Genomic DNA, 27,498 nt, shown 5'->3' with positions numbered 1-27,498 from the left:
CCACAGTGCAGTTTGACCTTGTTTTGCTACATAATCCTTTCCATAATCCTTTCCATAAAATTCTCTGCTTCTCTGAGTCCCGTACCTCCTCACTCAGCTACTGTTCACTAAGCTCTAATTGTTTCACAGGGAGGGAGTAGCTGACATGTAAAAAGATGGCTCATTCTGCACCACCAATGTGTTGGAAAGATCTGCTGCCATGTGTCTACAAACTGTCAATCCAAAGTGGAGGAGACAAAGAGGAAAACATGGGCCCCTAAATACTGTTCGGGGAGTTATGTGCTGAATAGAAGCTACTCAGGAATCAGTGGGTACAAAAATCAATGATCATCACTATATTGTGTCAATTAGCAAAAGTTTTATATGAAAAACCTGTGATAGATGTTCCTCTCAAAGTGGCCCTGTCACGAAATACTGAGTTCTATTTGAGTGAAAAGATGAGAGACAGAGATTGTATTTTATATTTTCCTCTGGGTTATAATGATCATATTTAGTAGACACAAAGCCACAGTAATACCAATAAACTATTTCAAAATGTCAATAATTCTTGTTCCTATCATTCTTACAGTTCATTCACAGGATGCACAGTATTACATAAACACACTTCTTCCCAACATCTAGAGAAGTGATTAGCAGCTCAACTTCCAGAAAGACTTTGAGATGGCTAAATGGTATTCAAAGATTCAGCCAAAGTCAAGGCCCAGGAAAAGCTACAGCTCTAGGATACTTTAAATGTCTCCATTCATTAACTGTCCTCTCTGGTTCTTTCCACTCTATTGGCAACATATGAATATGCAAGCTGTTTCATCTTCGTTTTATTTTAAGTTCACAAAATGCTATGGATAATCCATATATAGTAGCATAAAACCGTCTACAGACAAAAGGAGAGGGTTCCCATTTTATATCAGTGGTGTTAGAGGGAACAGAAGAGAAGATATTTGCAAATCCTTTTATAAACTTGAAAATATGACTGAAATACTTTTTATTAATCAGATCATCACCATCTTTCACCTTACTGTCAGCAGTCTTAGCATCAGCTTGTCAGTTGTGAGAACCTTCCTTCAAGAAAGACTTTGACATCTGTTGAATTAATGTTGCCAATTTTTCAATGATTGGGTAACATTCATGATAAAAATTGCTGCAGCTTAATCTTTGGAATGAAATCACCAGCCTCATTTTGCTGAATGGCAAAGTTCTAGCAGGACTGACCAGGAAATTCAGTTCATCACACAAACTCACTTCCTCTGCAACATTTAATTTGTCATGCTGCTATTTTCTAGAATAGACCATCAGCAACAAGATGCTTCTGAACTTCATATGCTAGAATCATAGTTATGATGGCAGTAAGATCAGGCAGGGAAAAGGTAAGGAAGAAAGCAATAAATGTTTTAAGTATCCTCACTAGGCAATGGGATAAGCACTTTTACATATCATTGCATTTATCCTAACACATTCTTTGTTACACAATACATTTTATAAAAATGATTTATCTGTTTTGTTCATAAACCATGAGTATCCTGAAATATTCATGATAAATAGCTATGTCCTTAGAGCCTAGCAGGATTCGGGTATTTTTAGGTTTTTAAAATGTTTTTGAGTAAATAAAATATCATGCAACAATACTGTACTTAAATTATAAAAATGAGAAATATGAGTTTTCGAGAGATTAAGTTACTTGCCTAATTGGTAGATTTGGCTGATAGTTATGTTTTAGGTCTCCCTAATGTGAAAGTCTGTGTTTTAAATAAATTTACATGAAATTATATTTTTTCTTTTTTCTCTGTTTTACTTCTGAATTTCCCAGATATTGCTTTATATTAACATAATACAAAATTAAAATAAAATGTACACAGATTTTATCCAAATTTGATTAAACTTAAAAAAAATTCAAGTTGAAAGGCTGATTTCTGATACACTTGACACAGTGACACATATATTAAGGCCTTGAACTAATTGCCATTATTTAATTCTTGGATGGTACATCACAGGACTATGCTTAATTTCTATTGGTGAAAAGCCCCAGTATGGTCTATTGTTCCAAAGCTTAGTCCTTTAGTAGAATCATGGTCACAAAATTCCAGATGTGGAGAAACTCAAGTAGGTATTCTATATGGGTGATGTAATTTAACTGATAAACAAAACTCATTTAAGTTTCTATCCAAATTACACAAAGATTTTACTTATCCTGCAATGATATTTTTGTTACTTTTACCATAGAATATTTGATCTACAGAAAGGTGAATCACCTTTTCCAAGACAGATATAAAATAAAATAGGTTAAAAATACCCTGTGTCTCCTGGCCGGAGTGGCTCAGTAGTTGAGCGTCAATGACCTATGAACCAGGAGGTCACGGTTCAATTCCCAGTTGGGGCACATGCCCGGGTTGTGGGCTTGGTCCCCAGTACTGGGTGTGCAGGAGGCAGCCGATCAATGATTCTCATCATTGATGTTTCCATCTCGCTCTTCCTCTCTGAAATCAATAAAAATATATTTTAAAAATACCCTATGTCGCCCTAACCGGTTTGGCTCAGTGGATAGAGCGTCGGCCTGCGGACTGAAGGGTCCCAGGTTCAATTCCGGTCAAGGGCATGTACCTGGGTTGCAGGCACATCCCCAGTAGGGGGTGTGCAGGAGGCAGCTGATCGATATTTCTCTCTCATCAGTGTTTCTGGCTCTCTATCCCTCTCCCTTCCTCTCTGTAAAGAATCAATAAAATATATATTTTTTAAATACCCTATGTCATTCATAAAGTCATAGGACTACTCAGGAAATAATATGCTATCTTCTTATCGTGAAAATTCATGTTGAAGCTATCAATAAATGGCCCTCTAAAACATGAGACTAGGTGGAGCATCTCATTTTCCTTCCTAATAGGACTCTATTAAGGATGTATCCACTGTAGATTTTTCACAGTGATACTCTGTGAACATTGATATAAACAATGATAGGCAGAATCCTAAAATTGCCCCCCAAGATCCACACACCACAGTGTATATGCCCTGAATAATCTCCAAGACTGTATATGATGGATCTTATTCCATATTAGGTTATGTTACATGGCACAATTGACTTAAGAAAGGAGGATCATCTAGGAGGTAGCAGCCTATTCACATGAGCCTTTTAAATCTGGGTCTAGAGATCAGAGACAGATATCAGTGATATTTGAAGCATGAAAGGAATTCTATGTGAGAGAAAATTCTCCACTATAAGTTTTGAATATGTTGGGGGCCATGGGCAAGGGCTGGAGAGTAACCTTTAAGAACTGAGAGTGATCTACAGCCAACAGTAAAAAATGGGGCTCTCCATCCTCAAGCAATTGAATTCTGCCAACAACCTGGATGAGCTCGAAAGCAGATTCTTCCCTCAAAGCTTCCAGAAAAGAGCTCAGACCAGCTGCCATGTTGATTTCAGCCTTGTGAAAACCTGAGCAGAGAACCCAGTCACTTCGTGCAGGGCCATGAGGTAATAAATGAGTATTGTTTTTAACAATTGGTAGCAATTTCTTACAAAGCAATAGAAAATGAATATACAGACTGTTGGTTGCTAAGGCAAAAAGGAATCTAACATTTAAAATAATCATTGTTACATATTAGTTGTCTAGTAAAGCAAATTAAAAAGATGATAAACATGAGAATTCTAGGTTAAATATTTGCCTCTGAAGCCATTTACAACCCCTAATTCACAGAACAGGAAAGTAAAATAAATATGACTTTAAAAGAGACCTAATAGGTTTCAGTACAACAGAAAATACTAGGTTTGCTTAATTCTGAATGCACAGCCTGCTAACGCAGCAGTTACTCTCTCACTCACAGTTTCACTTCCCTGGAGCCCAGAGTTTCGACCCTGCAAGGCCAGAAACAAACTGAGGCTGCTTATGTGCCAAAGGACTAACATTTCTCGTCACCTTTGCAATGTCAGATATTTCTTTGCATTTCTCAAGTCCAAATTCTTGAAAGAAAAACTTGTATAACATTTAGGCTCGCAAGTTTAAAACACTAGGAATTTCTCTTGGTCTTTGATTTTTGAAATCATGATTAAAGATTACAATGCTCAAAACTTTATATGAATAAGCTAAATTTGTATTCACACTATAATATGCATGGGGACAGGTGAAGTCCTACAAAAGTCACAAAGACACCTGTAAACCCCCATTAAATTTAGTTCAACCTCTGGGCATGGTGATGACAATTTTTCCTCAAACATTTACAAACTGATATCATCCTGACCTCCAATTGAAAGCAAAAATTGGTGGCCAACCAAGGCAAGTATCCAGAACTGACTCTGCTCTTCTGTCAAGCAGACAGCATGCCAATAGACAATTTATAATATGCCAGACTGTGTCCCTGCAGAGTGTTCTGAGGTAGACCAGATGCCCATATGACGGCTCACTCCTGGGTCAGAGGAAAGGGTAAGCCAATGACATTCAAGCTACAATAAATAGATTTCTTCATCAGTCAGAATATGTACAAGATAAAGAGACAGAGAAGAGCTCAGCCACAATTCTATCTGGCTCAGCATATCTGCAGAAAAGAGAGAAAGGAGGTAATTTGAAGAAATTATTATATTATCATACAAAAGAAAATTAACCTTTTCTCAGAAGAACAGTCCTATAACCAATATGGAAATGGCAAACAAAACAGCCTCACCCACTCAAGGATGAAACACTGGAATAGGAAGCTCACAGATACAATTTCTTCGCCTATTCTGACCATTGTGCACTTGTACAAATTTGCCACCATAACACTTCACACTAAGTGTAAATTCTGATCCAGGACAGAGTCACTAGAGAGAAAAGTTAGTCCAGGGGGGGGATAAATTAGGTGCCACTTAACAAAAAGTGTTAATTCTCCAGTTCACTGCACCTAGAATTAGGGTAAATCTGTATACACAGTGGCTGAAATAACTGAAGATTTGGTGACTACTAATTGTTTTGAAAATAAATGAAAGTGAATGCAAAACAACTCATTTCTGCTAGTCTTTTGGTGGTTTTCACATATTGTACCAACTGGTCCCCCTGAGGCCCAGTTAAACAAATCTGCCCAGGGTGCTCAAAGGGACTCAGTAGTAGTCACAGGACCACAACTGCACAGAATTCACCTGAAGATTTGGTTCCTTTACTTGGAGACTCTGAAAGCAGTGCTAACCACATTCAGTATCAGGTTTTCAGAAATCTCTGAAGAGAAATTCTGCCCTATTCCCAAATAGTTACTTCAAAAACCTCATTGCACAAGTGGTTCACTGGGGGTGAAACTCATCAAAAGATTAGAGGCTGTTAAATGCTGGTGTTTAATAAGCAACAAGAGAGTAATCAGAGAAAGAACCGAGATAAAAGATCTTAATAGGTTGTGCAAATTGTAAAACAAATAAACAAGTAAAAATATATTAGCTTGGTAGTAACATTTTTACTCATTGATCCTCCCATTTGTGACCTACTTCTATGCAAGGAATTACTCTTTTTCCAAAAGCAATTAATTTACACTACTAGGTGAACCTAGTAGTAACCTAAATGCTTGAGTATCCCATGTCAGAAGGAGTATATTATTGGGATTCTTGCAAACTCATGCTATTTCAAACAGCATAGTCTTTGTAGTCAGACAGACATGAGTTAAAATACTACTAGCAGAGTGACTCGTATGTCACAACCTCTGAGCTTGCTTCCTCACGTTATTAATGCTTACTGTGATTTTCAAGTAATGAAACCATACATATATTGCAAAGTAGAATATTTTTATATAGCAGGGTAGTCAGTAAGTGCAAATTCCCTTACTCATCCTCTCCGACCCCCATCTTATTTTAATGTAGGCACATGGCCTTCATTGCACCCCAGGACTCTCCTGCCATCTGCAGTAACTAGGTATAGAAAAGAGAAAGCCTAACATGGGAATTTAGCAGGTTGATCTAGCAGTGATGACTTTCAGAGTTGAGTGATTTTTGTTCCCATTTTGCCATGCTATGACAATGTGACACTCTCTCCCCACCACTGCAACCATTTCAGGAGCTGTAGGTCTTAGGGCCCTTCACTGGATTTCCCAAAGTGTCTGGCAGAAATTTGCCTTCATTAAAATCATGCACTCTCCTGCCAAAATCTCATAAGAGCAAGCACTTTTCTCAAAGAATTTGCTCCCTAGATTAAAGGCTTGTATACCAAAGTACACATTAACACATAGGTCAGTGTAAAACAAATGGTTCATGTATCCAATTGCCCCCAAGCGTTGAGCCAAGAGATAGAGGGTAAGCATGTCATTCCCTTGAGCTTCCAGCTCACAGCTGGTGGCAAAGCTTGTCTGGCCTGCTCTCCATCCCTCTTCATCATCTGTGGCCTACCCCAGGCCCAAGAGGGTTTCACAGGAATTTGTTAAGCAAATATCTTACAGCATCCTTATTTAAAGTCAATCCCTTTGACATGCTTCCAAAAGCCATGATCTAAAGAATTCTAGAAGTTCCTTGATTTTCCTTCCTGTTTTTCTTAATCTTCAATCTGCCTCCCATGGCTGCTCAGCACAGACTAACATCAGGCTCTTCTGATAAATCTGCCTACAATGTACACAGAAAATTCTCTCAACCCATCTCTGGTTTGTTTGTGGGGAGTGGCGGGGGTTCTGTGCATATGCATTACTTTCCTCAAGTTTAGCATGGATTTAGAATGTGAAACTATGCACATTAATACAAAGACAGCAAAATGGCAATGAAAATGCATCACAAAATTGTAGGAGGGACAATTACTATTAACTCATTTGTAGTAACTCTAAAAGTCCTAGCTATAAAGTAGTTGTGTAAGAAGATAACAATTCATCACTATTTATGGAGAAATTTTTGGCTTCTGAAATCCAAGTTTAAAGGATCACAAAGCAGATCTCTATTATTTCAAGCATGCTTATTGAGACAAACACCTATATAAACACATCTACACATGCATGCACTGTCCAATAATTTACAGACATTCTTTACAACAATGAGCAGGCTGGCCTTATGCCCACTTAAAACTAGTGTGTTTACAAACACCTGTCTTTCATGTACAGTAAGCCATCCATTTTCCAAGGCATTTGTAGCTATTGCAAACTAAATATTAGATCCAGAAAATGAATGTGTGCTTTGGAACCTGTTGAAGAATTGTCATTTAACTTAAAGACGTGAGGGGCTTGCCCTGGCTGGGTAGTTCAGTTGGTCGTCCCAATACCCCCAGGGTTCGATCCCCGGTCAGGGCACATACAAGAATCAACCAATGAATGCATAAATAAGTGAAACAACAAATTGATGTTTCTCTTCCTATCTCTATCTCTCTCTAAAATCAATAAATAAAATTTTTAAAAAGAAGACAAAAGGGGCTTGAAGAGGCTACTTCACATCTCATCAAAACCTTAGGGATTATCAAAGGGAATCAAAAGATTACAGATTGCATTTAAGCTAAATGCAGGGAAATCGTCTTACAATGAATTCACTATATGCCAAGAAAGGTGACTAGTAGGAGAGTTCTTTTCCCCTCATCTTTCTTCTCTACCCCAGCTTGTTCTGGTCTTCAGCATATCCCCACATCCCTAATCCACTCATTATCTCCCTGGTCCAACCAGACAAAAAGCGGTTCTTTGTCTCTCTGCTTACCACCATTCATTTCCTCTGACAGCCCCATACAGAAGAGTTACCACAGCCAACAGCCAAAGTAAACTTTGGCTTCAGGGTGAAATCCACATTCTTTAGTTATATCACCTCTGCCATGAATTTCCAGAATATCCTATCACATGAGTTCAGTGCAATTACTAGAAATATTAACTGGATAATTTTCACTATAGACAGTCCAAGGTATAAACAGGAACAGCATACAGAGGTGATCACCACAGCCCCTAGGCTTCAGAGCTTTTAAAAACACAACACTCCTATAGCATTTCAAAAGAGAACTTTCCCTTTATATAACACTAGAGGCCCGATGCACGAAATTCATGCAAGCATAGGCCTTCCTCCCCGCAGCTGCCAGAACCGGCTTCCCTCTGGCACCCAGGACCCAGGCTTCCCTACAGCCACCAGCAGGCACCCAGGACCCGGTCTTCCCTCGCAGCCTCAACTTCATCCAGAAGGTCGTCTGGAAGGACGTCCGGAAGGACATCTGGTCTAATTAGCATATTATGCTTTTATTATTATAGGTTATTATAGATAGCAGAGGCTATTTCTCCTTGAATCTCCTAATGTTATGCCCTATAGCATCATTTTATTCTCGAGCCTATACTATTTCTCTACAGAGCTGTATTTTAACATCAAATATTTAAGACTAATCCTTATTTCTCAAGCAATGTTATGGTCAAGTCTTCATATCTGTAAAGAAAATGGAAAGTAAAACAACTGTCTAGTACTACTTTCTACAGAGGAAACAGCAGATTATAATTAAAGCACAGGTACTATATAGACTCAGTTTACCAGATAACCCCCGTCACTGTTAATAGCCTAATAAAGCCACGCACATGATACTGGGGGCAGGAGGGGTGTGTGAAAAATGTATGACTTTATGGAAGACCCCCTCCCCCAACTACTATCTCACCTCATTTTGAGAAACAGCCTCATTTTTTAGAATAATCAGGTTCCCAGCGCTCTGGCCACTTTGGCCTGTGAGGTGCCTGTTGTCACTTGCTGCTGCTTGAGCTCCCCCAGGCCCAGGTCCCGTCTGCGCCCCTGTGTTGTAAAACATGAAAGTGTCACTCCCTGAGCCTGCTGTCAGACAGGCCTTGTAGCAGTAGGTCTTGGTGAGGGAGCCATTCCCTCGCACTTCAATGAAGTGAGGCTGCACTTTGAGGCCAGGCGGCATCCTGGCATCGATATTGTTGTTGGCCTGTTTGTACAGTTCTGCAGAGCACCGCTCCCTCACTCCACAAAAGCCTCCACAGCACGCGGTGCCATATGCCGTGTAGCGGTAGCACTTGATGATGCTCAAAACAATGATTGTCAAAAGAAATATAAAAGACACTGTGCTTAATGCTATTATTAGATAAAGTGTGATTTCAGAGAATGTCCGAGGACTCCTAACATGTCTCTGAGTATCAGGGAGGGTTTTGGAAACTCTATCCACCACAGCTACTGTAATGGACACAGAGGCTGATAGTGAGGGCTCTCCATTGTCTCGGACCACCACGGTCAGGTTGAAAGTGGTTCCACTCTCATCTCCCATCTTCCTGGTAGTCCTAATTTCTCCTGTGTGTAGTTCTACTTTGAAAAGGTCCAAATCAGAAGTCTGGGCCAGATGGTAAAAGAGCCAAGCATTTTGCCCAGAGTCTGAGTCCATGGCTATGACTTTGGTGACCAGGTAGCCAGCAGGGGCAGTCCGAGGCACCATCTCAATGGCTGCTGACGAATTGGTTGAGGTAGGGTACAGGATGTAAGGGGCATGGTCATTCATGTCCACCACATACACATTGGCGGTCACAGTGCTGCTCAGTGGTGGGCTCCCCTTGTCTTGGGCCTCCACAGTCACAAAGAACTCCCGAAACTTCTCATAGTCAAAGGAGTTGACAGCGTAAAGGCTGCCACTGGCACTGTCAATGGAGACATAGGAGGTGACGGGCAGCCCTTGAATCTCCCTCTCCAGGAGGGAGTAGGTCACCTCTGCATTCTCCTTTTCATCTGGGTCTGTGGCTTGTACAGTGCAGAGCAACACTCCTGGCAAATTGTTCTCCTGGACATAGACGGAGTAGGAGTCCTTCGGGAAGCTTGGTGGGTTGTCGTTGACGTCAGAGATCTCAACCTGCAGTGTCCTCTGGGATGTGAGCTGTGGCACGCCCCCATCAGTGGCTGTCACTGTGATGTTGTAGGCAGCCACCCGCTCCCTGTCCAGCGGGCCACTCACCACCAGTGTGTAGGAGTTCCCAAAGCCATTCAGTCGGAAAGGCAGTGTGGCCTCCAGGCCCAGGCTCACTTTCCGGTTGGGGCCTGAGTCTTGGTCATTGACGCTGAGAAGGGCCACCACGGTGTTGGGTGCAGCATCCTCAGGCACCGGGCTATACAGGTCTGTGAGCACCACTTCTGGTGCATTATCATTCACGTCCACGATGTCCACCAGCACCTTGCAGTGACCCACCATGGGCACTGGACCCCGGTCAGTCGCCTGCACATAGATCTGGTAGGAAGAGGCCTCCTCATAATCCAGCGCCCCACTCACCCGCACTTCCCCTGTGCGGGCATCGATGCTGAAGAGCTGCCTCTCCCTGTCCGACGTGTAGCTGCTCAAGGAATACCCCAGCTCTCCATTGGAGCCCTCGTCTGGATCTGAGGCGTTCAGCTTCACCACCAATGTGCCTGGGGGCGCGTCCTCTCGAAGCTGGACGCGGTAAGTGGACTGGTCGAAGGAGGGAGAATTGTCATTAGTGTCCAGGACACGCACGGAGATCTGTGCCGTGCCGGAGCGGGCGGGGCTGCCCCCGTCCACAGCTGTGAGAACCAGGTGGTGCCAGACTGCCTGCTCCCGGTCTAGGCCCTTCCGCAGCACCAGCTCCAGCACCTTGCTGTTCTCCTGCAGGGGTTTCAGGTCCAGCTCGAAGTGCTCGCTGGGGCTGAGCTCGTAGGTCTGCACGGAGTTGGCGCCCACGTCGGGGTCCTGCGCGCTCTCTATGTGAAAGCGCGCTCCAGGAGCCACCGATTCGCTTACCTGCAGCTGGTAGTCAGGCCGAGGGAAGCGCGGCGAGTTGTCATTGATGTCCAGTACCTCCACCTCCACGGCGCTCACCGCCACGGGGCTGTGCGCCAGCACCTCCAAGCTGAGCAGGCAGCGAGGCCGCTGCTCACACAGCGCCTCCCGGTCAATGCGCTCGTTGACGAAGAGCGCTCCGCTCGTCAAGTCCAGCTCCAGGTAGCGCGGGCTGGGCGAACCCAGATGGTTGATGCGCAGGCAGCCCGGCCCCAGGCGCCGCAGCTCCAGCCCCAGCGCGCTAGCCACGTTGCCCACCAGCGCGCCAGGTGCCTGCTCCTCCGGCACCGAATATCGCAGCTGGGAGGCCGCTGGGCCCGGCAGCAGCAGCAGCAGGAGAGACAGCAGCAGCAGCAGCCAGGACGCGGGCGGCCGGAGTCGTACAGGCTCTGTCGCCCCAGATCTGCTGCCCGCCAGCTCCATAGCCACTGGCTGCGGCGGAGGCAGCCGGGCAGGGCCGGAGGCAGCAGCTTCCCCAGCCGTGCTCCACGCCCGCCCGGCCCTGCCTCCGCTCGTGCAGCCCGGCGCCGGCTCCCCGCGGCTCACGCGCTAGCAAACGCCGGGGGCCGCTCCCCTCGTAGGCCCTCCGGAGGGCTCCTCGCCCCGCCGCCCTGCTGACTCCCCGTATCCCATCTCCTCTGCTCGCCTCCCAGTCGCTCAGCTTGGCTTCGCTTCCAGTAGCCACCGCCGCCGCTGCTCCTCCAAGGGGGAGGGAAAGGAAGCAGAGGGGAGGGGGTTGTGCTCTGCCGGTCCGGGTCCGACTCCGCACCGAGACAGCCAACGGCGGCACCGCGGACTGCTCAGTCGCTCCAGCCACTCCAGCCCCAACTCCTTCACTCCGGACCAGCGGATCCCAGCAGACCGCGGGAACGTGGCCACTCCCTTTCTCCCTGCCCCCACCGTCCTGCTCATCCAGTCTCCACGGCCCCTCGACTGCTTACCGGGTCTAGTAAGGAGATTATTGTGGGGAAAGCAGTTACCTCTAGGACTCGGGCTATCAGCTCCCCAGGAAAAGATTTCCAAGCGCAATTTAGGAAAATAAACTGACGGCCTTAGCTGAGTAGGGCACCTGGATGGCGCTCCACATTAAAAGGAAACAAACGCACGGGGGCGGGGGGCGGCGAGGGGAGGGTGCTCTAGGGTTACTAATGATGGGGATTGATTATTTGCCTGACCCCAACATTTTCCCTGGAAACCGTAAGTATTGCAGAAAGTGTTCAACTTCTAGGGCAAAGGTGGGGGAGGGGGAGTGCCGTCTTCTTTCAAACCTAAAACTAGGATCCTGGGATTCAACACTCAAGTCTGATCCTAGCCATGTGGCCCTTCCTTTCAGTGTGTGCCTTGGCAAAGAAACAATATTTCAGGTTTTAAAATTCTCTCTTTAAAAATTTGGCCCCAGGAAGCTGCAGGCTAAGGCTCTTATTTGACCCTTTTTGATCATAGTGGGGGAATCTGGTAAAATTTTAAAGAGATTCTTTCCTCAAGCTCTTCCTAATTTTGCTTCAAATATTTTTCATTTGTCACCCAAGACATTTTCTTTGTTCTTTCCAGAGTGATTTAAATTTTTTTCTTTAATGGATGACAATGTCTTCAAGAGCTTGCAAAACCATTAAATCAAGAGAGTTACTCTTGATCTCTCAAGCCTGGCTGGAATTCGGACTCCATTAATGCTTTGCAGTGGAAAGTCTGCTGTTATTAAGCAAAATATGGAGGCTGGGATTTATCTTACAATAGCCAGCAATTTCTATGGCTGCAGTTCATCTTCCATAAATACACTCTGAGCTTCGGTTCCCCTCAGACTCCACCTTACATGGCTGCAGAGGCAACAAAAAGACAACTACTTCTCTCCAGTGAGCAAGAAGGCAGCAGGATCACAGGAAGCCTCTCTGTGCTGTGTCATTGCCTCTGCATCTCTGTTCCGAACATACACTCTATCCGGGCCCTCTCAGCTCTTCCACAGAGTTTAAAATCCATTGCCCCACATGCAAAACGCACTCACTAAAATGTCCTTGCTCTTCTTCGTCTCCTAGCATCCTCTCACTTTTAGCATCTTCCTCTGTGGGTCATTTGCTAGCTAGGAACTGGAACAAAGCCAGCATAAGACTGACGTTTGGCATCCTTTCCTTCTTGAGGGGACAGCCGAAGAGGCCAGGGCAATGATCCTGACACCCAGATTTCAAAGGCCTGGACTAGCACATCCCTTCCTTCCCCCCACCAAGGACCCTCGCTGGCAACACTCCCCAACCTAACCAATTGTATTCCAGGAAGCTCCCAGCTTCCTCCTATCGCTGCAGCTTCTTGTTTGTCCTCTTTGCTCCCTCAAGAGTACAGAGTGGGAAGCAACTGCCATCACATTCTATTTCTGTCTTCTTCCTTAGGTCTCTGGCTTCTCCTTCTCTGCTTCCTCCCAAAATGTCCCTACTGTAACTTTGTCTCTGTTTGCTGTGGTAATTTGAGCTCAGAAAGCCTTAAACTCTCAAGCGCATGAAATGGCCTTTGTCTTCACCCATTACTTATTTCTGGAAATAAATGGCTTATAAGTGGGATCAAGTTATAAGTTGTCAGGAAGAGTGACCTTTTCCTCCCTCATCTCCTCCCAGGCCCTCACAGTGGCTGCCTCCCCTGCCCACAGCTCAGAAACCTGGCCACTGGGTATTGACCATGCATGGACCTGTGCCCCGGAAAAGATCACAGGCACTTAGGGAAGAGATTAAAGTGATAGGGGCTTGGTGATGTTTTTAATGGAAGTCCCCAAGTGTCACATCTTTGGAGAGAAAACAGGGCTTGTCTTTTAGCAATTTTGTCATCTTCCAGCAAGGGCACCTGCCAGGTTGTCCGTTTTGATGTGTCAGGATCATAAGCTTTAACTAGTATTTATTCCCTCAAAGACTGAGAAGGCAAACACTATCCTCATGCAATTGTACTTAGCCTCCTGCCAGTCTTACTAGTTGGTGGAATGGGATTGCTTAGACTGCTGGCAAGTGCCCTGTCCACAAATACTGGTGCTAACATAATGCCTTGACTACACCATTATGCATTCCCTTCCCTTGGATATTCAAGAACTCCCTGTTACAAAGCAGAGTAGCACAGTGATTAGGAACATAGACTTTGGAGTCAGCCATACCCCTGCCAATGACTAACTATGTGGCCTTGGCCATGTTACTTAACCTAAGCTTCAGTTTACTCATTTTAATTGGAAAAGACAATGTTAAGTAAAATTCATAGGGTCATTATGATTATATGAAATGATATGTATGAAATAATTTGCAATGTGACTGACAAGTATAATATTACTATCTAATCTAATAATAGACAAATATGCAAATTGACCGTACCTTCGCTACGCCCAAGCCACGCCCACCAGCCAAGCCACGCCCGCCAACCAATCATGATGAATATGCAAATTATCCAAACAAAGATGGCGGCTAATTTGCATATCACGACAGCCTAGAAAGAAGCCAAGAGCTGCAGAAGGGAACAAAGCTGCAGAGAAGCAAGCAAGCCGGGGGGAGGAGAAGGGAGGAACGGAGGCGGGGCCGGGAGAGAAGGAAGTTGAGCAGGCGGGGCCGGGGGAGAAGGGGCGGGGCCGGGGGAGAAGGGAGGAGCGGAGGCGGGGCCGGGGGAGAAGGGAAAAGCAGGCGGGCTGGCAAAGAAGGCGGGCCGGGGGAGAAGGGAGGAACGGAGGCAGGGCCGGGGGAGAAGGAAGGAGAGCGGGCTGGCGGAGAAGTTAGAAAAGTAGGGGGGCTGGCGGAGATCGCGGGGCGGGGGACAAGAGAGGAGAGCAGGCAGGGTGGAGTAGAGTGCAGCAAGAAACCCTATTGCAGGATTTTTCCTGCAACGGGAACGCTAGTTCTTAATAAAATGCAACAATTTATTATCATCATCAGATCATATCTTAGTTGACAGTCTATATATGGCAAGGCCCTTTAGGTATCAAATACAGATAAGCACCTGTAACTATGCCAGATAGGAAGTCAATGATGATGGGGAAGATGGGTGTGCACCAATGTTATGCTTTCCCAATTATTTTGAGAGCTTATCCTATAGTTTGGAAACAAAAACCAGTCCCTTTCTATATCATCAAGCAAAAGGGACTTCTGTCATCAGTATTCCTTCAAGGTATTTATTTCCTCACAAGATATTCACCGTTTAGAATATGTGAAAATACTTTAGCAACAGCCCTGACCGGTTTGGCTCAGTGGATAGGGCGGACTGAAGAGTCCCAAGTTCAAGTCCAGTCAAAGGCATATATCTTGGTTGCGGGCACATCCCCAGTAGGGGGTGTGCAGGAGGCAGCTGATCAATGTGATCTAACTCTCTATCCAGCTGATCTAACTCTCTATCCCTCTCCCTTCCTCTCTGTAAAAAAGCAATAAAATATATTTTTTTTAAAAATAGTTTAGCAACAGAGTACAGACAAGTTCCCAAACATGCTATTATCTCCAGCACCCTATAGACTTGGCACAGAGATTCTTTTTCTAAATACATTTTTATTGATTTCAGAGAGGACGGAAGAGGGAGATGGAGATAGAAATATCAGTGATGAGAGGGAATCATTGATCAGCTGCCTCCTGCATGCCCCACATTGGGGATCAAGCCCACAATCTGGGCATATGCTCTGACTGGGAATTAAACCATGACTTCCTGGTTCATAGGTCGACACTCAACCACTGAGCCATGCTGGCTGGGCCAGAGATTCTTAATTAATGTTTTTTAAACAGAACTAAATTTACATCTTTACTTGTGCAATTCTCTCAAATAGAAATAGCTTCTTTTCTCTCCCCCTTTCTGAATCTTATGTATACTTCAAGATCCATCTTCAAACCCACCTAACCCATGAAACATTGTCTGTTGTAAATATAATGGTCTTTTTTCTCTTTCACAGCCTACCACATATCTCTGAATGCTGATACATGTCATTCTTTAATTCATCAAAATTCTTTCATATTATTTCTTTACCTTAATTATAAGTCACTTGCAAGCAGAAGCCATGTCATATTTCTGTGTATTCTTCACAGGGTGGGAAACCTTATAAACACTTGATAATAAGTGATGATTGTTTCATTTTCTTCAGATCTGTTTTTAGAAGTTCAGAAAGAACTGCTTCAATTCAAGCACTTTCCCTTTGTTGTAGATGGACAGATCATGTCTAATGGAGAGAGGGCTCAAGAGCCTGCAATGATTTTACTATAGTTTTCTTTCTTTAACTTTTGAAATACAAAGTATTTCTAACCTGGAGAGCTAAAGCCCACAAATAAAGTTGCTGGATTCTAAGAAAGGCTCTACCCCAAAGTATCATATGTCATCACTCTTTCTACTTTATATTACAATCATAAAATGAAGGTATTCCTTGCTCATAACTAACAAGAAAAGTGATAGATAAGAGAAGTACCATGATAAGACATCGTTTTGTTTACCCCCATGCTAGACAAGAACTCTGAAATAGTATCCCTCAATTGTATCCCTTAATTGTATTTGTAAAATGCATCTATCATGAGGTCACTGGGCATAGGAGCAAAACCAATCACAATACAACTGTATTCAGCCTATAAGAAAAATACTGGCACTCCGTGAGCTCTCCCAATTCACATAAATTTTCCTTTCTCTATTATTGGCATCAAAAATCATTTTACTTTGGGGAATCAAACAATCTGGAGCCTTTTGGCCACAGGGCTCATTTGTTTGATGAAGCTTTGGGCTGACCATTATGAAAATATCTGCTAAATAGGGGAGGACCTAATTTTCATTTTTTAAAATCTTTATTGTTCAGATTATTACAGATGTTCCTCTTCCCCCCCCCCCCATAGCTCCCCTCCACCCAGTTCCCACCCCACCCCAGGCCCACCACTGTGCACATCCATAGGTACTACATACATGCATATAAGATCTTTATCCAATCTCTTCCCGCACCCCCCCAAATCCCTTTCCCCCTGAGAATTGTCAGTCCACTCCATTTCCACGCCTTTGATTCTATTACATTCATCAGTTTATTCTGTTCATCAGATTTTTTATTCATTTGATTTTTAGATTCACTGTTGATAGATATGTATTTGTTGTTCATAATTTTTTATCTTTACCTTTTTCTTCTTCTTCCTCTTCTTAAAGAATACCCTTCAGCATTTCATATAATACTGGTTTGGTTGTGATGAACTCCTTTAGCTTTTTCTTGTCTGTGAAGCTCTTTATCTGACCTTCAATTCTAAATGATAGCTTTGCTGGGTAGAGGTTCTTGCAATTGATCACTTTGAGTATTTCTTGCCACTCCCTTCTGGCCTGCATAGTTTCTGTTGAGAAATCAGCTGACAGTCGTATGGGTACTCCCTTGTAGGTAACTGTTTTTCTCTTGCTGCTTTTAATATTCTCTCTTTGTCTTTTGCCCTTGGCATTTTAATTATGATGTGTCTTGATATGGTTCTCTTTGGATTCCTCTTGTTTGGGGTTCTCTGCGCTTCCTGGACTTGTAAGTATATTTCTTTCACCAGGTAGGGGAAGTTTTCTGTCATTATTTCTTCAAATAGGTTTTCAATATATTGCTCTCTCTCTTCTTCTGGCAACCCCATAATTCAGATGTTGGTATGCTTGAAGTTGTCCCAGAGGCCCCTTACACTATCTTCATATTTTTGGATTCTTTTTTCTTTTTGCTCTTCTGCTTGGGTGTTTTTTGCTTCCTCGTATTTCAAATATTTGACTTGATTCTTGGGATCCTCTAGTCTACTGTTGAATCTCTGTATATTATTCTTTATTTCAGTCAGTGTATGCTTAATTTCTTTCCCTTTTTTCTTTTCTTTTCTTTCTTTCTTTCTTTCTTTCTTTCTTTTTTTTTTTTTTTTTTGCATTCTCACTAAGATCCTTGAAGGGCTCACTAAGTTCCTCAGAGGTTTCTAGAAGATTCTGGAGTAACCTTATAACTGTGGTTTTGAACTCTATATCTAGTAGTTTGCTTTCTTCCATTTCTTTCATTTGTGACATGTTTCTTTGTCTCTGCATTTTGGCTGCTTCCCTGTGTTTGTTTCTATGAATTGGGTAGCTGCTAAGTCTCCTTGAGTTGACAGAGTGGCCTTGTGTAGTAGGTGTTCAACAGGGCCCAGTGGCTCAGCCTCCCCAATCACCTGAGGTGGATACTCTTGTTGCACTCCTTTGTGGGCTGTGTGCACAGTCTTGTAGTTGAGCCTGTATTGCTGTTGGTATCACTGGGAGGAATTGACCTCCAGGCCAATTGGCTGTGAGGACCAGCTGTGTCTACAATAGAAGAGCTGCTGTGCAGGAGACACCTTTATGGGGCAGGACTTGCTTCAGTGGGGCTTTGATGCTCACTGAGTCTGCCCCTTGAGTGTGTCTCTTATGGATGTGAAGAGTTGTAATATGGTATGGTCTGGCACTGACCAGTGGCTACATTGGCTCTTAGATCTCCAAAGAGGTGCAAAGTCAACCACTTCCTGGGGTCACCCAGCAGGAGCTACAGAGAGATCTGCAGATTCCTCCTCTTTGTATCAGGTTTGGAAGTGCCCAGACAAGGCCCAGCTGTGAAGCAAGGCACGCTGCTGCTGGTGCTGGCCTTAGGCCTTCTTTTGATAGCTTTGGGGCTCCCTGACCCAGCTACAGCTTGTTTGACAGGTTTTAGTCTGAGAAAGGACAGGCCATTCATATGCAAAAGCTGCTGTGCACAGCTTGGGTGGGGTTGTAAATTGGGTAGGGTGGGGTCTCAGGGAATCTCTCCAGGGCAGAGCAAACAGCAATGACTGCCAGTCAGCCCTGCATCGGGGAGGTCCCAGCACAGGAACAATGACTATTGCGAGCACCTCCGTCTAAAAGAAAGCTGCCCTGCATTTCTGCTCTGATGCCAGACAGTCCAGTTTCTCCCCGTATGTGTCTGGGTCCCCCAGAGTCTTGCCCGGCACTGGAGCTTGTATCTCCCTCCCGATTAAAAAAGGGGTACATCCAGGTGCTAGCCTGTTCTGCCCCTCTACACCTCCACACCTCCTACCAGTCTCAATACACTTTCTTCTTTACCTCTCTAGCTGTAGTACTTCCACTCAGCCAGCTTTTGTATGGTTCTGAATGATAGTGCTGGCCTATGTATTTTAGTTGTAATATTGATGTGGTTGTGTGAGGCAGCAAGTACAGGTGTTTACCTATGCCGCCATCTTGGTTCTCTCCTAATTTTCAATTTTAAGTTGTGTCTTTATTTGTTTCCCACACACCAAGCACATGATATAAAATTTAAAAACAGAGACAAAATAACATCCCAATGCTTAATCCAAGATAGTTTAAAAAACTCCATCTTATTATGAAGGAACAGGACTTTTCCTAAAGGAAAATACTCTCCAATATGATTACAGTATTCTTTACAGGTATGGCACCCAGTGGATGGGGAGATATAAAAAGATTTTTCATATAACATGACAGCTGAATTATTTTCATATTCCCTTTTCATAAGGAAATACATTATCTTTTAGAGAGAGAGCCTCTAAATATTTAGTTCTGCAGTTTTTAGTTGATTCTTAACTGAGGCATCATAAAATTGCTTAGAATAGATAAAAGAACACAAACTATATTTGGACAAGTAATAATAAAAAGGGAGAATAGGTTGAAAGTTTGGGACAGATTGTGCAATATTAAGAGATAAAATCAAACTATTCAATTACTTGGGGATTTTGCTTCTCTATTAGTATTCTCAATTGTTATAGCCTAACAAAAATCATAGAATGTTAAAAGTTGAGAGATATTTAAAAGGTATCCCATTCAAATTCTTTATTTTTCTTTGAAGAAAATTAGCGAAACTTGAACCTCAAGATCAGTGAGGAGATACAAACTATAAAAGTTTATAAGTAAGTCAATTATCCTCTCTAATAAACTGGTAATATGCAAATTAACCATCACTCCGCTACATAAGCCACGCCCACCAGCCAAGCCACGCCCACCAGCCAATCAGGGCGAGTATGCAAATTAACCCCAATCCAAGATGGCTACAGCCACAGAGGGCAAGGTTTCCCAGGTAACAGAGGAAGCCAAGCTTTCCATAGCCGTTGCAGGCCTAAGCCTCCACTCAAGCTACAAAGTTTCAATTATAGAAGGTAAACAAATTCAAACAAATGGCGGCAGAATGGAGCTTGAGAGAGCAGGCCAGGGTTGCCGGCGGCAACAGGGGAAGCAAAGCTTTCCGCACACCCTGGCTGGACTCACCCGCTTAAGGCTACAAAGTTTCAATTGTAGAAGGTGAATTAACTGCCACAGAAATGGCTGCCGGAGCCCCAGGCTTGGCTCCGCTCCAGGCTACAAAGTTTCAATAGTAGAAGGAAAATAAATTCCAGATACCAGGGCCTCCCCTTGGGTTGCCAGGGGGCGTGGCCGGCCTGCAAACCACCACAGGCCCCTCGCTCAGGCCGCCCCACGCCCCAAGGGAACCCCCACCCTTATCTGTGACACCCTTCAGGGCAAACCAGCTGGCCCCCACCCGTGCACCAGGCCTCTATCCTATCTAATAAAAGAGTAATATACAGATTGATCATCACTGCAACACACAATATAGCTGCCCCCATGTGGTCAAAGATCCTGCCCCCATGTGGACACAAGATGGCCACCACAAGATGGCCAGCAGGAGAGGGCAGTTGGGAGGCACCCGGCCTGCAAGGGAGGGCAGTTGTGAGGGACCAGGCCTGCAAGGGAGGGCAGTTGAGAGGGACCAGGCTTGCAAGGGAGGGCAGTTGGAGGTGATCAACCCTGCAGGAGAGGGCAGTTAGGGGTGACCAGGCTGGCAGAGGAGGGAAGTTGGGGGCAAACAGGCTGGCAGGGGAGCAGTTAAGCATCAACCAGGCTGGCAGCAGAGTGGTTAGGGGGTGATCAGGCTGGCAGGCAGAAGTGGTTAGGGGCAATCAGGAAGGCAGGCAGGCAAGCAGTTGGGAGCCAGCAGTCCTGGATTGTGAGAGGGATGTCCGACTGCCCGTTTAGGCCCGATCCCACCAGGATCGGGCCTAAACGGGCAGTCGGACATCCCTCCAGGAGTCCCAGATTGGAGAGGGTACAGGCTGGGCTGAGGGACAACCCCCCGCAGTGCACGAATTTCGTGCACCGGGCTTCTAGTATGTATAATAATCTTATAAATGTGACTAAAGAAACAAAATTTCTATTTCTAAAAATATAATTGAGCTTGATCTAAATTCAAAACTCTAATATTAAAGTGGCTGTTTATGACCACTTAGAAATGAAGGCATTCATACTAGGGATTACTTTTTTAATTAAAAACTGGTAACATCAAATCAACCACAAAGACCAAAAAGAATTGCATGGGCATTTTAGATTTTCAGTTGAGAAAGGAAATGTGACAGGCATAGTCTATCATGGACTATGGAATTCATGGAGATGTTAAACAAAGTCCCCTAATATCCTTGCAGACAAAATGAATAAAGAACGACTACAAGACAGGATAGTTAGGTGATTTTACAATTGTTTGAATAATAATGTCAAAGAATGCTTATTAATGGAATGCTTCAACTTGGAAAGGAGAAGTCTAGTAGGTAACTGCAGAGATCCATCCACCATTGGTCTCATCCATTCAACATTTTATCAATGACTCAAGACAGAGAAGCATTAAGTTTCCAAGCCAATCTAGCAGCAAGTTGAGGTCTCTGGAATACAAATAACTGCCTAGGTTAAGCCATGTTTCTAATTTACTAAAATTACTACCAATATTCTATTTGAGACTTAATACATGACAGAAATTTGTAAGTCTGTATTTAAGTTAATTTCTGGCTTCTAGTATTGCCATTAAAACCTGTTCCAAGTTTCCATTCATCACTTTGGGGCCTTTTGTTTTAATAGAAAACTTTATTTGGCCCTGTTTCTCCTCTGCAATTCTTGGGATTTTAGCCATAGAATAAAATAAGATGGTAAGTTGGCACTAAAGAACGTTCTTGTTCCCAAGTGGGTTTTAGCCAAAGCATTCATTGATTTGAATCCCCTTTTTTTTCCTATTTCAAAAAAAATGTAGATATTGTTGAAGTACCTTGGATTTGAACTATTTTCCAAGATATGACCTACACTCAGGCTAAAGAAGGCCACAGTTTCTCCTTTCTATACCCATTGTGCTTGCTGCTTGGAAAAAAAACTAAACAGTCCTATACCTTTGCCCAAGAAGGGTCAATGCTCAAAAGTTTCTGTTTATACACTCAGTGTATCAAGTAACTGTTGGCTTTAGGTCCTCCTTGCATCCTGATGCCTTAGCACTAACAGTTTACATTCTATGCCTATACATATTATCTCACTTAGGCCCGCATCCCGTGGCACTCCTCCTGTGGGAATGCACTGACCACCAGGGGCCAGCTCCTGCATTGAGTGTCTGCCCCCTGGTGGTCAGTGCACATCATAGCAACCAGTTGTTCCACCATTCAGTTGATTTGCATATTAGCCTTTTATTATATAGATTGTTTTCACAACTAAATTTTTTTAAAGACTTCAATTGGATCTTCTATATGTTTTTTCTTTTTTTAAAATATATTTTTATTGATTTCAGAGAGGTAGGGAGAGGGAGAGAGAGATAGAAACATCAATGATGAGAGAGAATCATTGATTGGCTGCCTCCTGTGCACCCCCTTCTGGGGGTCAAGCCCACAACCACGGGCATGTGCCCTTGACCAGAATCGAACTCGGGACCCTTCATTCCACAGGCCAGTGCTCTATCCACGGAGTCAAACCAGCTAGGGTGGATCTTCTATATGTTTTTTCAATGGCTGACCTTAGCAAAATCATGATGCTAAACAGATTTATATTTTATATCCCAACCTCTTCTTTCAGTACCATCTTTCCACCCACAATATTTTGCCTAAGTAATGGGGTTTTACAAATGATTTTGACTTTTCTGATATAAATCCCACTCATGTATTCCTTGTGATAGATTTTGTTACATAATTCCTTCAGCAGTTATGTGTACATTATAAGGTGGATAAAGTATAAATCCTCTAAATTAGCCAAGTAGAGGTTTACTGTGTTTTCTGTGAATATTAAAAGTTCTTTAAGACATTTTTATGAGGTAATGATTAACTAAAACCTTTCTTTATGAAAGCTCATTTTATCACAGTTATTTAGAAAAGACTCATAAATTCTTCAATTTTGTGGTAACTGCAGAACTTTTTAACAATGCATTTTTTAGGTAGCAAGATCTAGAGTTAAATTCCACTGGCAATGACAGGCCACAATCCCACTTCAAGGTTTTTAATCACACTGATGCTTAGATCATAAGCCTAATCCTGCTTAAAGGAATCCTGCTTCATGTAAAACCAGACTCAAAAATCAGGCTCTACTGTTTATTAATTATGTGTCCTTGGGAAAGTTGTTTAATTTCTCCAAACCTCAGCTTAATAAAATGAGGAAAACATGTACTTACTACAAACAATTGCTGCTAGACATTTATTGAGATAAAGTATAGAAAACTTTCACTATATAAATTATCAATAAATTCAATTAAAAAAATAGTTATTAGCCAGGAAAAAAAAATTATGAGACAGCATGGGAATAGAACTCTCATGAAATTATCCAAATAATATTAGAAGAAAGGAGGGATGAGTAAAAATAAATAGAAAATCCAATATTCTGCTTTCTCTCTCTCTCTCTCTCTCTCTCTCTCTCTCTCTCTCTCTCTCTTTCTCTCATAAAGGAAGCATACTCTACTTGACTGACAGAATTGAAAAGGAAAATCTAGTACTGGTTCTATTTATACAGCATCTCTGAAATAATGGTCTCAAAGATTTTAAAATCATTTAACTTGATGTACCTGCAACTTAAAATTGGTTAATACCAACTTCAGCTTTTCAGTAGTGAAGAGGGAAAAAAAATACACAAAACTACCCAATCAAGTAAAGCTTTGGCTTTTGAGGTGTGCGTGTTTGTTTGTTTTTAATCCGAATCTATTGGGTAATCCTATCTAATAAAAGAGTAATATGCAAATTGACCGTACCTCTGTTACACCCACAAGCCATGCCCACCAGACAATCAGGAGCGAGTATGCAAATTAACCCAACCAAGATGGCTGCGGCCATGGAGAGAGCAGGAGGCTTGGGTTTCCTTGGCAATGGAGGAAGCCAAGCTTTCCACCTTCCCTGGCCTGCCTTGGCCTCCGCTTAAGGCTACAAAGTTTCAATTATAGAAGATAAATAAATCCCAACAAAAATGGCAGCAGCCACGGAGCTGGAGAGAGCAGGAGGTTTGAGTTGCCCCTGGCAATGGAGGAAGCCAAGTTTCCACAGCCCTGGCCTGCCTTGGCCACCGCTTAAGGCTACAAAGTTTCAATTATAGAAGATAAATAAATCCCAACAAAAATGGCTGCGGCCACAGAGCGAGCAGGAGGCTTGGCTCTGCTTAAGGCTACAAAGTTTCAATTATAGAAGATAAATAAATCCCAGATACCAGGGCCTCCACTTGGGTCACCGGGGGGGCGTGGCCAGCCTGCAAACCACCACAGGCCCCTCGCCCAGGCTGCCCCATGCCCCAAGGGAACCCCCAAACTGATCTGGGACACCCTTCAGGGCAAACCAGCTGGCCCCCACCAGGCCTCTATCCTATCTAATAAAAGAGTAATATGCAAATTGACCACCACTCCAACACACAAGATGGCTGCCCCCATGTGGTCAAAGATGGCTGCCCCCATGTGGACACAAGTTGGCCGCCACAAGATGGCCTGCAAGGGAGGGCAGTTGTGGGCGATCAGGCCAACAGGGGAGGGCAGTTGGGAGGGACCAGGCCTGCAAGGGAGGGCAGTTAGGGGTGACCAGACTGGCAGAGGAGGGAAGTTGGGGGCGACTGGGCCTGCAGGGAAGAGCAGCTGGGGGGGGGGGGGGCCAGGCCTGCAGGGGAGAGCAGTTGGGGGGGACCAGACCTGCAGGGGAGGGCAGTTAGGGGTGACCAGGCCTGCAAGGGAGGGCAGTTAAGGGTGACCAGGCCTGCAGGGGAGGGGAGTTAGGGGTAAACAGGCTGGCAGGGGAGCAGTTAGGCATCCATCAGGCTGGCAGGGGAGTGGTTAGGGGGTGATCAGGCTGGCAGGCAGAAGCAGTTAGGGGCAATCAGGAAGGCAGGCAGGCGAGCAGTTGGGAGCCAGCAGTCCTGGATTGTGAGAGGGATATCCGACTGCCCAATTAGGCCCGATCCTACCTGAATCGGGCCTAAACGGGCAGTCGGACATCCCTCAAGGGGTCCCAGATTGGAGAGGGTGCAGGCTGGGCTGAGGGACACACACACCCCTCCCGTGCAAAAATTTTGTGCACAGGGCCTCTAGTTCTCCAATAAATCCAGTTAACCCAAGATAATGGGGTAGTACCTTTAACAAAGACATGAAATTGAAGCATAGAATGGTTCAATAGTTTACTAGGAATACAGAGTTGATTTCAGGCAGAGCTGGGTAAAAATCTAACTTCCTTTCTAATTCAATGTTACATTTATTATAACAGAGTTGTCACCCTAGGATATTCAATATCCTTTATAATTAAAATTTCATCATAGCCTCCCATGATTGGTTTTCTGCAGTACTCTCAAGCTAGACTAGTATTCCTTTGATCCAATTATGATAAGCTCATTTAAAATCTCAACTGTATATGAAACATTTATTGGTTCATAAATCAATGTATACATTGACTGTATTGGACAGCTATGTCTCCTAAGATATGTGGATTTAGTGTGACATAAGCTAGAAGGAATTGTGGGATAAAGGGAATTTTCAAATTACAAAAATTAATGCTTTGCAAGAGTCAACAACGATGTGCTAAGAAAGTAACAACCACACTGATAAAGTCAGACTGTGAGTTTTCTGGGTACAAGGGTGAATATTGTGTTCCTAGATGAAAAAGCCAGCTATAATTCTGGAAAGTTGACAATTGTAGGTTGGCGGTAGGCACAGAAGATTATCATTGATCATTTCCTATTCTTATTCCCCCACCCCAAATATTTTGAAAAGACTCACAGAGGTATTTAATAGTGTTACAACAGGAAATGCCAACTTGAAAATACAGAAAGCAAGTAATCACATTCTTCTTCACAATAACTATTTTTAAAACTCTTATATGTTGATCTAATGAAGCAAGATTTAAATTCCAATTCATTAAACATTCATTAGTATTTAGTATGTGACAATCCCAGAGCTAAATGCTTTCACGTATGTCATCAAATTCAATTCTTATTAAAGAAATATTTTCATATTCATCAAGGTTATTGAGGCAACATCAAAGAACTGAACTCATAGATACAAAGAACAGATTGGTGGTTGCCAGAGGGATGTGAGGACTTGGCAAAATGGATAAAATGTGGTCAAAGGGTACAAACTTCCACTCATAAAATAAGTAAGTCAAGAAGATGTAATGTCCAACATGGTGACTATAGCTAATCATACTGTACTAGTATTATTTATTTGAAAGTTGCTAAAGGAGTAGACCTTGACATTTCTCATCACAAGAAAAAAAATGTAACTGTGTGGTGTTGGATACTAACTAAACTGATTTTGATGGTCATTTTGATACACACACACACACACACACACACACACACAGATATTAAATCAATATGATTTACACTTGAAATAAATATAATGTTATATGTCAATTATATCTCAATGAAAAAAGTGATTAGATTAAACCCTGTAGACAAGCAAGAGAACTTTATAATTTTCCAACAATTCCCATTTATCTTAAAGGCAAAAAAGTTTGAATGTCTAGATATAGACATTTATATTGTTCCTGGATTTAGATAAATCTAATGGTTTTCAAGCTTTAGTGTACACAATAATTTCCTGGTAGAGTTGTACCAATGCAACTAGGAAAATTGTACTTGGAAACATTTATGTGATTTTTCAAGCTTATTATTACTTAAATATATATTCAACATACGTACTTACTTTGGAACCTAACCGTTGGGTAACATGTTAGGTTACTGTATTTCCCATTTATTTTTACCTTTTCTCTATTCTTTTGTTATTTTGAAATCTCAGGCTTTATAAAGAAAAAAATATTGCCTTAACTTATACTGTCAGAATCTAAATTGCCGAGATAAATCAGGACCAAACAATCTCACTACATTCTAAAAGAAAACATGTCCACTTTCTGATGCTATTCTTAGAGGTAAATTTTAGGGAAGAAGGTTGTCATGTTAAGGTAAAATAATAATCCCATTGGAATTTTTATTGACACAGAGTGATAAGAAAAGTGAACAATTGTAGATAACGTTTATTATTTTTTTAAATATCTTTATTGATTTCAGGGAAAGACAGAGAGAAACATCCGTATCAGAGAAACACATCGATCGGTTGTCTCCTGCACAAGCCCTGACCAGGGCCCGAGCCGGATAGGAGCCTGCAACCAAGGTACATGTTCTAGACTGTAATCAAACCCAGGACCCTTTGAGTCGAACCCAGGACCCTTTGGTCCACAGGACAATGCTCTATCCACTGAGCAAAACTGGCTAGGGCTATAGATAATATTTAAAAAAACAAATTCCCTTAGACATTTATGTTGTTTACAATTTTTTCCTATAATGTTATAATGATCATCTTTGTACTTTTAGTTTATATACTGTGGAGGATCCACGCATAGTAGAAATTATGGGTCCAAAAGTATATTTAAATTTTAATAGGTATTATCAAGCTTCCTTCAAAATGTCTACAATTTCACATTCATTCCAAGTGTTTATTTTATAAAACTTTAACTAAGCTTGAGTATTGTCAGTTTTCATAATTTTTACCAATCTCTATAGGAAGGGGAAAATATCTTTTTTTTAAAATATATTTTAAGGAAGGGAGAGGGAGAGAGAGATTGAAACATCAATGATGAGAGAGAATCATTGATCAGCTGCCTCCTGTATA

At 42.9% G+C, this 27,498-nt stretch overlaps 1 protein-coding gene across 11 annotated transcripts in view; it reads right to left on the bottom strand.

Annotated features, from left to right (window-relative positions):
• LOC307099907 (protocadherin alpha-C2) overlaps nt 1-27,498 on the bottom strand; it is a gene marked incomplete at its 5' end in the record, with an annotated part of 168,528 nt that overhangs the window by 25,807 nt on the left and 115,223 nt on the right. Inside the window, one exon of one of the 11 annotated variants that reach the window (XM_079772000.1) lies at nt 8,529-11,468. The exons of the other annotated variants lie outside the window; for them this stretch is intronic. Within the exon in view, the coding sequence (XP_079628126.1) occupies nt 8,529-11,087 (2,559 nt within the window). Of the gene's footprint in view, nt 1-8,528; nt 11,469-27,498 lie in introns of those variants that run through there. 11 annotated transcript variants of the gene reach the window in all.

The sequence above is a fragment of the Cnephaeus nilssonii genome (genome assembly GCF_951640355.1).
Source record: "Cnephaeus nilssonii genome assembly, chromosome: 5".
NCBI classification, from domain to species: Eukaryota; Metazoa; Chordata; class Mammalia; order Chiroptera; family Vespertilionidae; genus Cnephaeus; species Cnephaeus nilssonii.
Note: the sequence above shows the minus strand (reverse complement) of the source record. Positions and strands in the feature narration are given on the sequence as shown.